The sequence below is a fragment of the Phyllobates terribilis genome, unplaced genomic scaffold, assembly GCF_046119375.1.
Source record: "Phyllobates terribilis strain yellow unplaced genomic scaffold, ASM4611937v1 Scaffold_1__5_contigs__length_1240528914, whole genome shotgun sequence".
Taxonomy (NCBI): Eukaryota; Metazoa; Chordata; class Amphibia; order Anura; family Dendrobatidae; genus Phyllobates; species Phyllobates terribilis.
Genome location: NW_027362761.1, coordinates 174,367,961 through 174,380,497, shown reverse-complemented (window position 1 = coordinate 174,380,497; position 12,537 = coordinate 174,367,961). Strand labels below are relative to the sequence as shown.

At 44.4% G+C, this 12,537-nt stretch overlaps 1 protein-coding gene across 5 annotated transcripts in view; it reads right to left on the bottom strand.

The window, feature by feature from the left end:
• Nucleotides 1–5,429: 5,429 nt before the first annotated feature.
• TJP2 (tight junction protein 2) overlaps nucleotides 5,430–12,537 on the bottom strand; it is a 136,973-nt gene continuing 129,865 nt past the window's right edge. For 3 of the 5 annotated variants that reach the window (XM_073669866.1, XM_073669824.1, XM_073669858.1), the window contains exons 22-23: nucleotides 10,474–10,559; nucleotides 5,430–6,020 (exon numbers count right to left, since the gene is read on the bottom strand). In XM_073669866.1, the coding sequence (XP_073525967.1) occupies nucleotides 5,855–6,020; nucleotides 10,474–10,559 (252 nt within the window). In that variant the 3' untranslated portion in view covers nucleotides 5,430–5,854. The remainder of the gene's footprint in view (nucleotides 6,021–10,473; nucleotides 10,560–12,537) is intronic. The other 2 variants (XM_073669899.1, XM_073669882.1) reach the window with 1 other exon arrangement.

The following is a 12,537-nucleotide window of genomic DNA, read 5'->3' as shown; positions in this document are numbered from 1 at the left end:
ACTGCTGAGATTGCCGGAACTGTGTTCTCGGCCCAAACTAGCACTCTTGCCACCTCTTTCAAGACGGACTTGCTGCGCATTCCTCCCTGACTGTTTATGTACGCCACAGCCATGGCGTCAGATTGTACGTGGACCGGGAACCCTGCAAGAATATCCTGCCAATGACGCAACGCCAGGTAAATTGCCCTCATCTCCAAGATGATCGGTAGGGTGACTTCATGGGGACTCCACCGGCCCAGCACCGTGTGGTGAAGGAAGACTGCCCCCCCAACCGATGAGGCTGGCATCGGTCATGACCACCTGCCAGCGAAGCGGTAGGAATGACCTCCCGGGTCTGAAGGAAGAGGGGCGAGTCTACTATGTTAATGACCTTCTCACATGAAGAGGTAACCTGATGCGTCGATCTAGAGACGACGGGTTCTTGTCCCATGCAGACAGAAGGGCCAGTTGAAGAGGCCAGGTATGGAACTGGGCAAAAGGCACTGCTTCCATAGCTGCCACCATTTTTCCCAAGACACTCATGCATAGGCAAAAGAGTGTGGACTTGGGTCGGAAAGGTGGTGGATTCCCCGACGGAGAGAGTTTCTCTTTTCCCTCGGGAGAAGGACCCGGGCATGGGTCGTGTCGAACTGCATCCCTAGAAAGGTTACGCGTTGAGATGGGACCAGGGAGGATTTGTCTGTGTTGATCAGCCAGCCTAACAGAGAGAGCGTGTTCAAGGTGATCTGGAGACTGTCCCTGAACGTGGGACCCTTGATCAATAGGTCATTGAGGTAGGGGATAATTACAATCCCCCTGGCTCGTAGAATGGCCATGACCGTCGCCATTACCTTCGTGAAAACCCTCGGGGCAAAGGCAAGCCCAAAAGGGAGAGAAGTGAACTGATCGTGTGCGTTCTGGAAGGCAAATCGAAGGAACTTCTGATGTGGTGCGCAGATTGGATGTGAAGATAAGCATCCTGAATGTCCACTGAACATAGATATTCCTCGGCTTCCATCGAGGCGATTACCGACCTGAGGGACTCCATTCTGAAGTGCCGGATGCGTACCTGTCGGTTTAGTTATTTAAGGCCCAGGATCGGACGTAGTGAGCCGTCCTTTTTTTTGGAACAACAAAAAGATTGGAGTAAAAAATGGAAAACCTTTCCTGAAGGGGGACTGGAACTATGACTCCTAAGCGCAGAAGATTGGCGATGGCCTGAAGGAAACCGGGAAGCAGAGATTGATATGGGGGGTAGGACCTGAAAAAAAGTGTTCCTGGCATGGCATTGAATTTGATCTTGTAGCCGGAGGTCACAATCTCCTTGATCAGGCGTCTTCTATTGTCGAGACACAAGAGTCTCGGAACAGAAGTAGACGGCCGCCCACCCTGGGAGAAGTTCCAGGTGGGAGTGACCCGTCATGCTGAGGAAAATCTGTTGGATCGTGATCGGGATCCAGAGGGCTTAGAGGAGCGACCCTTTGGGCGCCAGTTGGGAGTGGGCCTAAAGGTAGGCTTACGTCTCTCTCGCTGTGCTGGGGTACGGTCCTGTTGAGAGGAGCGGCCCGGTTGAGCGAACTGACGAAAGGACGGGAACTGAAAGGAACATCTCCTAGGAAAGGGGCATTTAGGTCTCGGCTGGGGAAGGGAGGTGCTCTTACCCCCAGTGGCATCAGAAATGATCTGGTCTAACTTAGACCTAAACAGCCTTGAGCCTTGAAAAGGGAGATTTGTTAGTGATTTTTTTGGAGGCCGGGTCGGCGTTCCAAGCCATCGGCCAAAGAATTCTAAGTATAGCAATGATATTGCTAGAGACGCGGGCTGAACAGGCAGCGGCGTCAAGGGACGCCGTGAGCAGATATTTTCCTGCGTGGGCGATCTGATCCGCTAGGTCAGCAAGATCGTCCGGGGAAGCCCCCGTTAGGATGCCCTGCCTAAGCTGTTTGGCCCATGCAGAGACTGCCTTTGATAGCCAAGTTGAGGCGAAGGAAGGACACAGGGAGGTGCCAGCAGCCTCAAAGGCCGACTTAGCCAAGGCCTCAACCTGTCTAGCCGTAGTGTCCTTGAGGGAGGAACAGTCTGGAAGAGACAGCACCGTCTTGGCCGAGAGACAGGAGGATCCACAGATGGGGACTCCGTCCATTTACTGACAAGATCGTGATTAAACAGGTATAGCATGTCTGTTTCTTTCCAGTGAAGCGCTTTTCTGGATGCTCCCACTGTTTCTGAAAGACACCGTCAAATTCTGTATGATTAGAAAAGGTGCGAGCCGGGCGCTTAATTCTCTTGAAGGAAACTGAGTAGTCCTGAGAAGGGCTCTCGTCCTCTTTAACATGCAGGGTCTGATTGACGGCCGATATAAGGCTGTCAACCATGTCCTGGTTTTAGAATATTGGTCTGTGTCGGATCCAGAGTCAGAATCTGATGCAGAGTCAGATCCCAGGGCGACCTCTGGGGAAAAGGTGTGAGATGCAGGGAGCATTTTGGAGTCTGGAGAGCTGGAAGACGAACTTGTGAGAGTCCGTTTCTGAGAACGTGCTCAGTCTGCCCTTGGGAGGAGGGGGCAGGGGTGCCTGCAAATCATCCATGGGAATGATCGGAGCACTGGTGGCCGTGGATAGTATAGGCAAGCGTTCTAGGACCTGAACCAGAGATTGAGATACCTTGGTGAGGTCAGAGACAGACTGGGACATAGCAACAGCCCACTCCGGAGGAGGGAGAGTTACTTCTTCCTGGGCGGCCGGTGGATCTTGGGGAGCCAGCATGGTGGGAGGCTTGCAGGTCGAGCAGAAAGCCGTTGTCAGACCCGCGGGCCACTTAGTACTGCAAAGAGCCCAGGCGCAGTATGTGACTGTGTGAGCGGGACGGACAGAAAACTCCCTGGATTTGGGCATATGTGCCTAACTAGGAATACTGCAGAGGAGGGAGCCTGTGGGCAGGAAAGGTGTGTGTCGGTGCCAGGGCAGAGCCTACCCAGTCTAGGAATATCCACAGTCCAGTATCCCCCGTCGGAAACTCCGGAGCTGAGCTGAAGGGAGCCGCTGTAGGAGGTGCGGTGCTGAAGCTGGCAGGCAGAGCCAGGAACAGAGAACAGCGTAGAGGGGCGGGGGAGGAGCAGAGGGTGCTGTCGTGAGTGACTTGGGGGAGCCGAGGCTGATAGGTGGAAAGAATGGGGGTGGGCTTAGGAAACCAGCCGCTGATAGGTCCCCGGGAGAAATGTGGGCGTGCTGGACTAATCACAATGCTCCTCGGCCCTGATTGGCCGGCGGATATCCACCGGTAAAAGGAACGCCCCACCCGAGACGCACCCCCCCCCCGACGGAGGAAGCGCGGGCAGATTTGCCGCACAAAAAAAAAAGGAGGGGGGGAGGGGGATGGGAGGGAGGGGGCTGAGGGGAACGCCATGCTGCGGGGGACGCCATGAAGATGTGAGGAGAGGGGGCATGGCTGCTGTAAGTAAGCTGTTGTCCATATTCAGGGTTCTGGGCCTGGGGGGCTGCAGCTGTAAGGCAGCAGGAGTGGGAGGGATTGTACCTTTGTTTGAGGTCCTGATACCTCTTCTTCCTCTCCCCCTCTGAGGATGGTCCCAGGAGATCCCCCGTGGATAGGGGGGATCCTGGCTCTTCCTCCTTCCCGCACTGACCGGTGCTGGACAGTGCAGGAGACTGTATCGACCCCAGAATCTGGGGGAAGGTCACCGCAGTGACCACAGTCTCCCTCCCAGGCCGCTCCGAGGAGGGGGCTGGGGTGGGGAATAGGCAAGGACTGGCCACCTGTAATCACCCTGAGACCCCTGCGGGTGACAGGGGATAGGTCCTGCCCAGCAGGTCCGAGAGTGGGCGATGTGGGGAATGCCACACTGCTCTCTCTGTCGCTTGAGAATGGAGATAACAGGGGACACAGTGTTCCCTGTTAACCCTGAAGAGCTGTATCTGAAAAATAAAGAACAAGGATTAATAAAACACAACAGGGTTGGATCAGTTAGGATCCAGGTCTACCTCCTACAGACACTAAGCTTAAACTGGTGAGCTTGGTGCATGTAGGAGGGTGTATACTGCGGAGGAGCCATTTTCTTTTTCTGCCTAGTGTTAACCTCCTAGCGAATACAGCATACACCCATGGTCCTGTGTCCCCCAATGAAGCAATAAAGAAATTGCAAACAACAATTACAACTTCGTATCTCTAACTTCCAATTGGAAAATCTCAGTAGACTATGGACTATTTATACTTATGAAATTCATCTGTGTATTTTTGGTCTGCTCTGGTATATTGACATCTATTTTACTCAAACATTGTGAAAAAAAGTGTTGAGAGATTATGACCCTATGCTGTTAATTATTATTGTGTATTTTAATACATTTATTTTGGAGAGTATCACTGGTTTTCTACTTGTATTTCTATTTTTTTTTTTTATATTTTCTTTGATTTACCCCTTGAAAGTAGCGCAATAGATTCTCTATCTATTCTAATCATTTTGGCTTTCACACGCAGATTTGCACACAAGATCTGCATATCTATTCGCAGCTTCTTTTCTGGCAGTCACTTTATCTCCATCTTGGGGGCGCTTGTGAAGGCAATATATATTTTTAGGTTTGATACCTAATTTCAAAATTAATTTGTTACTAAGCCTTGCTGATACCCATGTGCCACTGTGCAATTAAAAAGTACATTATAGACTACATGTCCATAATAACAACTGTGAAAAACTGGTATGATCAAATAAAATTCAGGATCTATTTGACAGTTGTTTGAACGAACCACATGTAGGTAGGTCCATCTAATATCATTGTGTATGCCCTCCTGTGGCAGTAGCATATAACATACATTAAGTTTAGTAAAAGAAAAACATAAAATAGTTGAATAGGAAGTATTAGTCTATTCATGTTTAAGAGTTTACAACTCAGACAGCTGTAATTTAAATAGTTTATTAAAGACAATAAGAGAGAAATAAAGAAAAACAATAAAACAGGCTAAGCATATCCAAGCCTGGATGTAACAGGCAAAATGGCCAGCTTTAAGAAGCCAAATCAGTTGAGAAAGTAACGTGGTTTTTGTTAAGTCCGAATTTTAAGGTGATTTTATAATAATGTGACACATGATAAAGACATTCAAAAAAAAAAAAGGCACTTGTTAAAATTCTTTGTTGGAATGTTGTTAGAAAGCATGATATTGGTTGTCATTAGTGTTGAGCGAGTATGTTCGGTTAACCCTTTCGCCGAGTATGCTCGGCCGAGCACCGAGTATTTATAGAATGCTCGGGCTTTAAGTTTTCGTCGCTCCGTGAACATGATTTGCAACTGTTAGACAGTTTTAATACATGTGAGAAATGTTGGAAAAACAGGCATTTCTCACATGTATTAAATCTGTCAAACAGTCGCAAATCATGTTCACGGAGCGACGAAAACTTAAAGCCCGAGCCTTCTATAAATACTCAGTGCTCGGCCGAGTATACTTGGCGAAAGAGTTAACCGAACATACTCACTCATCACTAATTGTCATCCCTCACAAGAACAGGTAAGTATGACAGAGCCTGTCATATATATTTAGTTTTATGAATGCAAATTAGTACAAATTAACAGAAAAAAAGGAAACTTTGCACTATAATAAAACCTTCTCTGATATTTACACTGTACCAAAAGCACACAACATAGTTCATTGTGGTTCACCAGTATAGTATACAAATGAAAGGGTATTTAATATGACAAACAAAGAAACCAGATAGAACAAAGTGCAAAAGATCAGCATGTTTCTACTAAATAACAAAAAAACTCCATCAAATTTAATGTAAAAAGATATCTATTTTCTTCTATTTACTTAAAAAGGACTGTACATTAACCAGACGGATACACTGTATCGCCAATTTTGGAGCAGAAGTTCACAATTCAGTATCTCTGTATTTTGTTGGCTGGGCATAAAACCCTCGCCTTGATTGATCAGACAACTGGCGTCGATATTCTTCTTCCTCTTCGTCACTGCCGTAACTTCCTTTCTTATCCAAGTATGACCAAGCAGGTGGTTTTTGGGGCTCTGGAGGACGGGAACTTTTAAAACAAACAAAATAAAAACGTAAGAACATTGAACGTGTGAACAAACTAAGTATGTAAGTACTAGAAAAAAATAAATAAATAAATTTAAAACCCTGAAGAGGTTAAAAGAACTGATACAAGTCGAAACATATGCACAGCATATCATTTTAACATTGCTGTGCATCCTGTTCATTTTATGGGGCGATTTTGTGGCTCTTTTTAAAGCGGATTCCAAACAGAATTCACCTGAAAAAGACGTCGTTTGAACATAGCCTTTGAGGGTATAAAAATCCTGACTTCATGATCATTACACAAGAGCATACCTGGATACAAGATAGAGCCCTAATAACTATAGAAACTTTAAGGCTATGCTCACACAGGTTTTGATAAATCGTGTAGACCTAGTTCAGGATTTTGTTACGAAAATGCCACAGATATGAATTCTGCGTAACACATTAGATGACCGGTCAATCCTGATAAATCAGTGGGTACGCCCAATATACATCTGAGGGTTCGCTGCGTATTAAAAATCCAATGTTCATCCTGAAAAGTTGGACGAGTGTCATGCGTCTGCCTCTCCGAATGTCATGCGAGTGTGCGATTTTTTATTTATTTTTTTTTCCCTCACCCAGCATTCGTTTTACATTCTATATGCAATGCCTTTTTAACATCTTTCACATACTATAATACTCTATGTAACTTAAACTTAGTTTACAAAACTAATAAAGCAATCTTATAATAAAGATATAGGTCAGATAATAGAAAGATATTAGAGATATAATAGATGATATGATATATCTACAGGATATCTAACCTTTCACAAACACCCTACATATAATAAGTTTGCATCCTTTAGTGCCTTTCATGTGGTACTACAGGGTGTTTATCCTTGTTTAACCTAATTTAAAAAAAAAAAAAAAAAAAAAAAAAAAAACACACCATGTGGGGTCCCCCCTATTTTTGATAACCAGCAAAAGTAAAGCAGACAGCTACAGGCTAATATCAGGCTGGGAAGATTCATGGTTATTGTGCCCTTCCCAGCCTAAAGATACAAACTCGCTGTAACGCCAGAAGTGGCGCATCACATTAACTTTGCCTGGCTCTTCCAGATTGCCCTGGTGCGGTGGAATGATATTTGGGGTTGATATCAGCTATGATTTGTCCAAAATCACCACAATTACTAACCCAGCATTATATTATAATATCTATATATCTATATATATATATATATATATATATATATATATATATATATATATATATATATATATATATATATATATATACATATACACAGTACAGACCAAAAGTTTGGACACACCTTCTCATTTAAAGAAATTTCTGCATTTTCATGACTATGAAAATTGTACATTCACACTGAAGGCATCAAAACTATGAATTAACACATGTGGAATTATATACTTAACAAAAAAGTGTGAAACAACTGAAAATATGTCTTATATTCTAGGTTCTTCAAAGTAGCCACCTTTTGCTTTGATGACTGCTTTGCAAACTCTTGGCATTCTCTTCATGAGCTTCAAGAGGTAGTCACCGGAAATGGTTTTCACTTCACAGGTGTACCCTGTCAGGTTTAATAAGTGGGATTTCTTGCCTTATAAATGGGGTTGGGATCATCAGTTGTGTTGTGCAGAACTCTGGTGGATACACAGCTGATAGTCCTACTGACTGTTAGAATTTGTATTATAGCAAGAAAAAAGCAGCTAAGTAAAGAAAAACGAGTGGCCATCATTACTTTAGGAAATGAAGGTCAGTAAGTGCGAAAAATTGGGAAAACTTTGAAAGTGTCCCCAAGTGCAGTTGCAAAAACCATCAAGCTCTACAAAGAAACTAGCTCACATGAGGACCGCCCCAGGAAAGGAAGACCAAGAGTCACCTCTGCTTCTGAGGATAAGTTTATCCGAATCACCAGCCTCAGAAATCGCAGGTTAACAGCAGCGCAGATTAGAGACCAGGTCAATGCCACACAAAGTTCTTGCAGCAGACACATCTCTACAACAACTGTTAAGAGGAGACTTTCTGCAGCAGGCCTTCATGGTAAAATAGCTGCTAGGAAACCACTGCTAAGGACAGGCAACAAGCAGAAGAGACTTGTTTTGGCTAAAGAACACAAGGAATGGACATTAGACCAGTGGAAATCAGTGCTTTGGTCTGATGTGTCCAAATTTGAGATCTTTGGTTCCAACCACCATGTCTTTGTGCGAGGCAGAAAAGGTGAACGGATGGACTCTACATGCCTGGTTCGCACCGTGAAGCATGGAGGAGGAGGTGTGATGGTGTGGGGGTGCTTTGCTGGTGACACTGTTGCGGATTTATTCAAAATTGAAGGCATACTAAACCAGCATGGCTACCACAGCATCTTGCAGCGGCATGCTATTCCAACCGGTTTGCGTTTAGTTGGACCATCATTTATTTTTCAACAGGACAATGACCCCAAATACACCTCCAGGCTGTGTAAGGGCTATTTGACCAAGAAGGAGAGTGATGGGGTGCTACGCCAGATGACCTGGCCTCCACAGTCACCAGACCTGAACCCAATCAAGATGGTTTGGGGTGAGCTGGACCGCAGAGTAAAGGCAAAAGGGCCAACAAGTGCTAAGCATCTCTGGGAACTCCTTCAAGATTGTTGGAAGACCACTTCCGGTGACTACCTCTTGAAGCTCATCAAGAGAATGCCAAGAGTGTGCAAAGCAGTCATCAAAGCAAAAGGTGGCTACTTTGAAGAACCTAGAATATAAGACATATTTTCAGTTGTTTCACACTTTTTTGTTAGGTATATAATTCCACATGTGTTAATTCATAGTTTTGATGCCTTCAGTGTGAATGTACAATTTTCATAGTCATGAAAATACAGAAAAATCTTTAAATAAGAAGGTGTGTCCAAACTTTTGGTCTGTACTGTAATATATATATATATATATATATATATCACATACAGAAAAAAGTTTTATTTGGGAAAAAAAAACCACTCCCTGACACTTTCCATGATTCACCAATTTATTTTTAAATGAAAAAAAAAGCCACGAAGGTCCACCGTGGTCCACCAGTGGATACCTGAAAAACATTCCCTTGTTCTCGCACACCAATTTGAAAAAATGTTCCCACGCAGGTCTGACGTAGTCCAGCGTTCCCCGAATCTGGCTCAATCGACTGCTATACACAGTCACCGGGTAGTGACGTCACCGCTCATTAGAGCTGCCCTCTCTGAGACCAGGTGACTCTGATGAGCAGCATAGTTACTGACGTCACAGCTGTTCAGAGCTGCCGAGACTCACAGAGCACAGCATGAGCCAGCGATTCTGATGAGGGGCAACATCAGTAACTATGCCACTCAGAATCGCCGGGTCTCACAGAGGGCAGCGTGACTCTGCTACTCTGATGAGCAGTGACGTCCCTACCCAGCGACTGTGAATAGCAGTAACGTTACTGCTATTCAGAATCACCAGGGCCAGATTCGGGCACGCTGGACTACGTCGGACCTGCGTGGTAACATTTTTGTCAATTAAATTGGTGAACATGGGATAGTGTATTGTTTTTTTTTTCTCACTTAGGTTTTTCAGATATGCATTGGTGGACCACGGCGGATTCCCTTGTCTACTGAGAAAGAGGGAAAGTGTTAGGGAGTGTTTTTCAAATAAAATTTTTTTTCCTGTGTGTGATTTTTTTATTTTTTTACTATTACTGGGTGGGTAAAGGGAGCATCTGATAAACACCTCTGCATTAGTAACACCAGGGCTTGATGCAAGCTGTGATTTTTAACAAATCACAGTTGATATCAACCACAAATACCATTACCATGATTGCTCACCGCACCAAGGCAATAGGGAAGAGCTGGGCCAAGCGGTAGAATTGGCGTATCTAATGTGAAGCGCCAATTTTGGGGCGGCTGCGGGCTCGTATTTTTAGGCCCAATAACCATGGACCTTCCCAGCTTGATGATACCAGCTCACAGCTGTCTGCTTTACCTTTTGCTGGTTATCAAAAATAGGGAGGACCTTTTTTTTAATTTATTAGATTAAAATAAAGAAACACTCTTTAGTGCCACATGAAAAACATTAAAAAGTGCAAGTTTATTATTTGTAGGAATCTTGTGAAATTACATATCTACAGGATATCTATCCATTCTGAGGGTTCTAGCTATGCATTTACTGTACTTGGCTGATGAAATTTCATGTTTCCTTTGAGATGTGTGCGCAAAAATTGGACTCGGTCTGTGTGATGCCAGTTTTTTTTACTTGCGTCTATTGACGAATCATGTCTGATATACGTCTTTTTTTTTTTTTATCACGTTGCACTTGCCGATTTTATGTGCAAATGTGAGCAAAACCTAATGTGTACGGTGAGCTTTACAAACAGATTTTTTGATATATACTATCTGATCTTCTACTATAATGCAGAACAGACTTGCTACTAAACCCATCTGTTTTGCATTGAATTAAGACTCGGTTACCTCGTTGGTTGAGGTCGATTCTGTTCAGGTTTCTGTGTCTTTATAGGCACAGCATAGATATCGGGAAGTTTCTGTGCCAGTTCCAGCTGCAGAACCAGAAAAACACTGTTTTAGCTTTCACACAAGAATGGCACTATTATAAGGCTGTACAAATGGTGGTTAAAGTACCAGTAATGTAAACAATGACACTGATTAAAAGACATGTATTCATCTACAGTGCCTACAAGTAGTATTCAACCCCCTGCAGATTTAGCTGGTTGACACATGCGGAATTAACTTGGCATTGTGACATTTGTACTGTAGATCAGCCTGGAAGTGGGAAATGCACTGCAGCAAATTTTTTTTTTTTTTTTTTTAAAAAAACGTTAAAAGTTAATTCAGAGTGTCATTTATTATTCAACCCCTCAAACCACAAGAATTCTGTTTGGTCCCCCTAAAGTATTAAGAAGTAGTTCAGGCACCAAGAATAACGAGCTTCACATGTGTGGATTAAAGATCTCTTTTGCCAGCCTTTTCTGACTATTTAAAACCCTCCCCAAACTTGTGAACAGCACTCAGACATGGTCAACATGGGAAAGACAAAGGAGCATTCCAAGGCCATCAGAGACAAGATCGTGGAGGGTCACAAGGCTGGCAAGGGGTACAAAACCCTTTCCAAGGAGTTGGGCCTACCTGTCTCCACTGTTGGGAGCATCATCCGTAAGTTGAAGGCTTATGGAACTACTGTTAGCCTTCCACGGCCAGGACAGCCTTTGAAAGTGTCCTCCCGTGCCGAGGCCAGGCTTGTCCAAAGAGTCAAGGCTAACCCAAGGACAACAAGGAAGGAGCTCCGGGAAGATCTCATGGCAGTGGGGACATTGGTTTCAGTCAATACCATAAGTAACGTACTCCACCGCAATGGTCTCCGTTCCAGACGAGCCTGTATGGTAACTTTACTTTCAAAGCGTCATGTCAAGGCTCGTCTACAGTTTGCTCATGATCACTTGGAGGACTCTGAGACAGACTGGTTCAAGGTTCTATGGTCTGATGAGACCAAGATCGAGATCTTTGGTGCCAACCACACACGTGACGTTTGGAGACTGGATGGCACTGCATACGACCTCAAGAATACCATCCCTACAGTCAAGCATGGTGGTGGCAGCATCATGCTGTGGGGCTGTTTCTCAGCCAAGGGGCCTGGCCATCTGGTCTGCATCCATGGGAAGCTGGATTGCACGGCCTACCTGGAGATTTTGGCCAAGAACCTCCGCTCCTCCATCAAGGATCTTAAGATGGGTCGTAATTTCATCTTCCAACAAGACAACGACCCAAAGCACACAGCCAAGAAAACCAAGGCCTGGTTCAAGAGGGAAAAAGTCAAGGTGTTGGAGTGGCCTAGTCAGTCTCCTGACCTTAACCCAATTGAAAACTTGTGGAAGGAGCTCAAGAATAAAGTCCACATGAGACACCCAAAGAACCTAGATAACTTGGAGAAGATCTGCATGGAGGAGTGGGCCAAGATAACTCCACAGACCTGTGCCGGCCTGATCAGGTCTTATAAAAGACGATTATTAGCTGTAATTGCAAACAAGGGTTATTCCACAAAATATTAAACATAGGGGTTGAATAATAATTGACCCACACTTTTATGTTTAAAATTTAATAAAATTCAACTGAGCAACATAACTTTTTGGTTTGTAAGATTTATGCTTCTGTTCATAAAACCTACTCTCGAATGCAGTTTGAAGGCTCTAACTTATTTGCATCTTATCAAACCAGCTAAATCTGCAGGGGGTTAAATACTACTTGTAGGCACTGTATATAACCTGCTGAAGAATGTGCAAGGGAGACCACCAGGTATATTTGCTTTGCATTTCCCAGCTAAAATTTTAAATGTAAAACTGGAGGGAGGTCTGGAGCAAATAGGCCGAAGAGTATGAACATAACCGTCAGGAAGAGGTTATGAAGAGTTCCGCAGGCTGCAGGACAGGCGAGTATTATTTTTTTGATTTAACCATTTGCTTGGCATTCTACTGTACAGCAAAATGGCAGGCACAGCAATTTGTGCTGAGTGAACTGCAACAA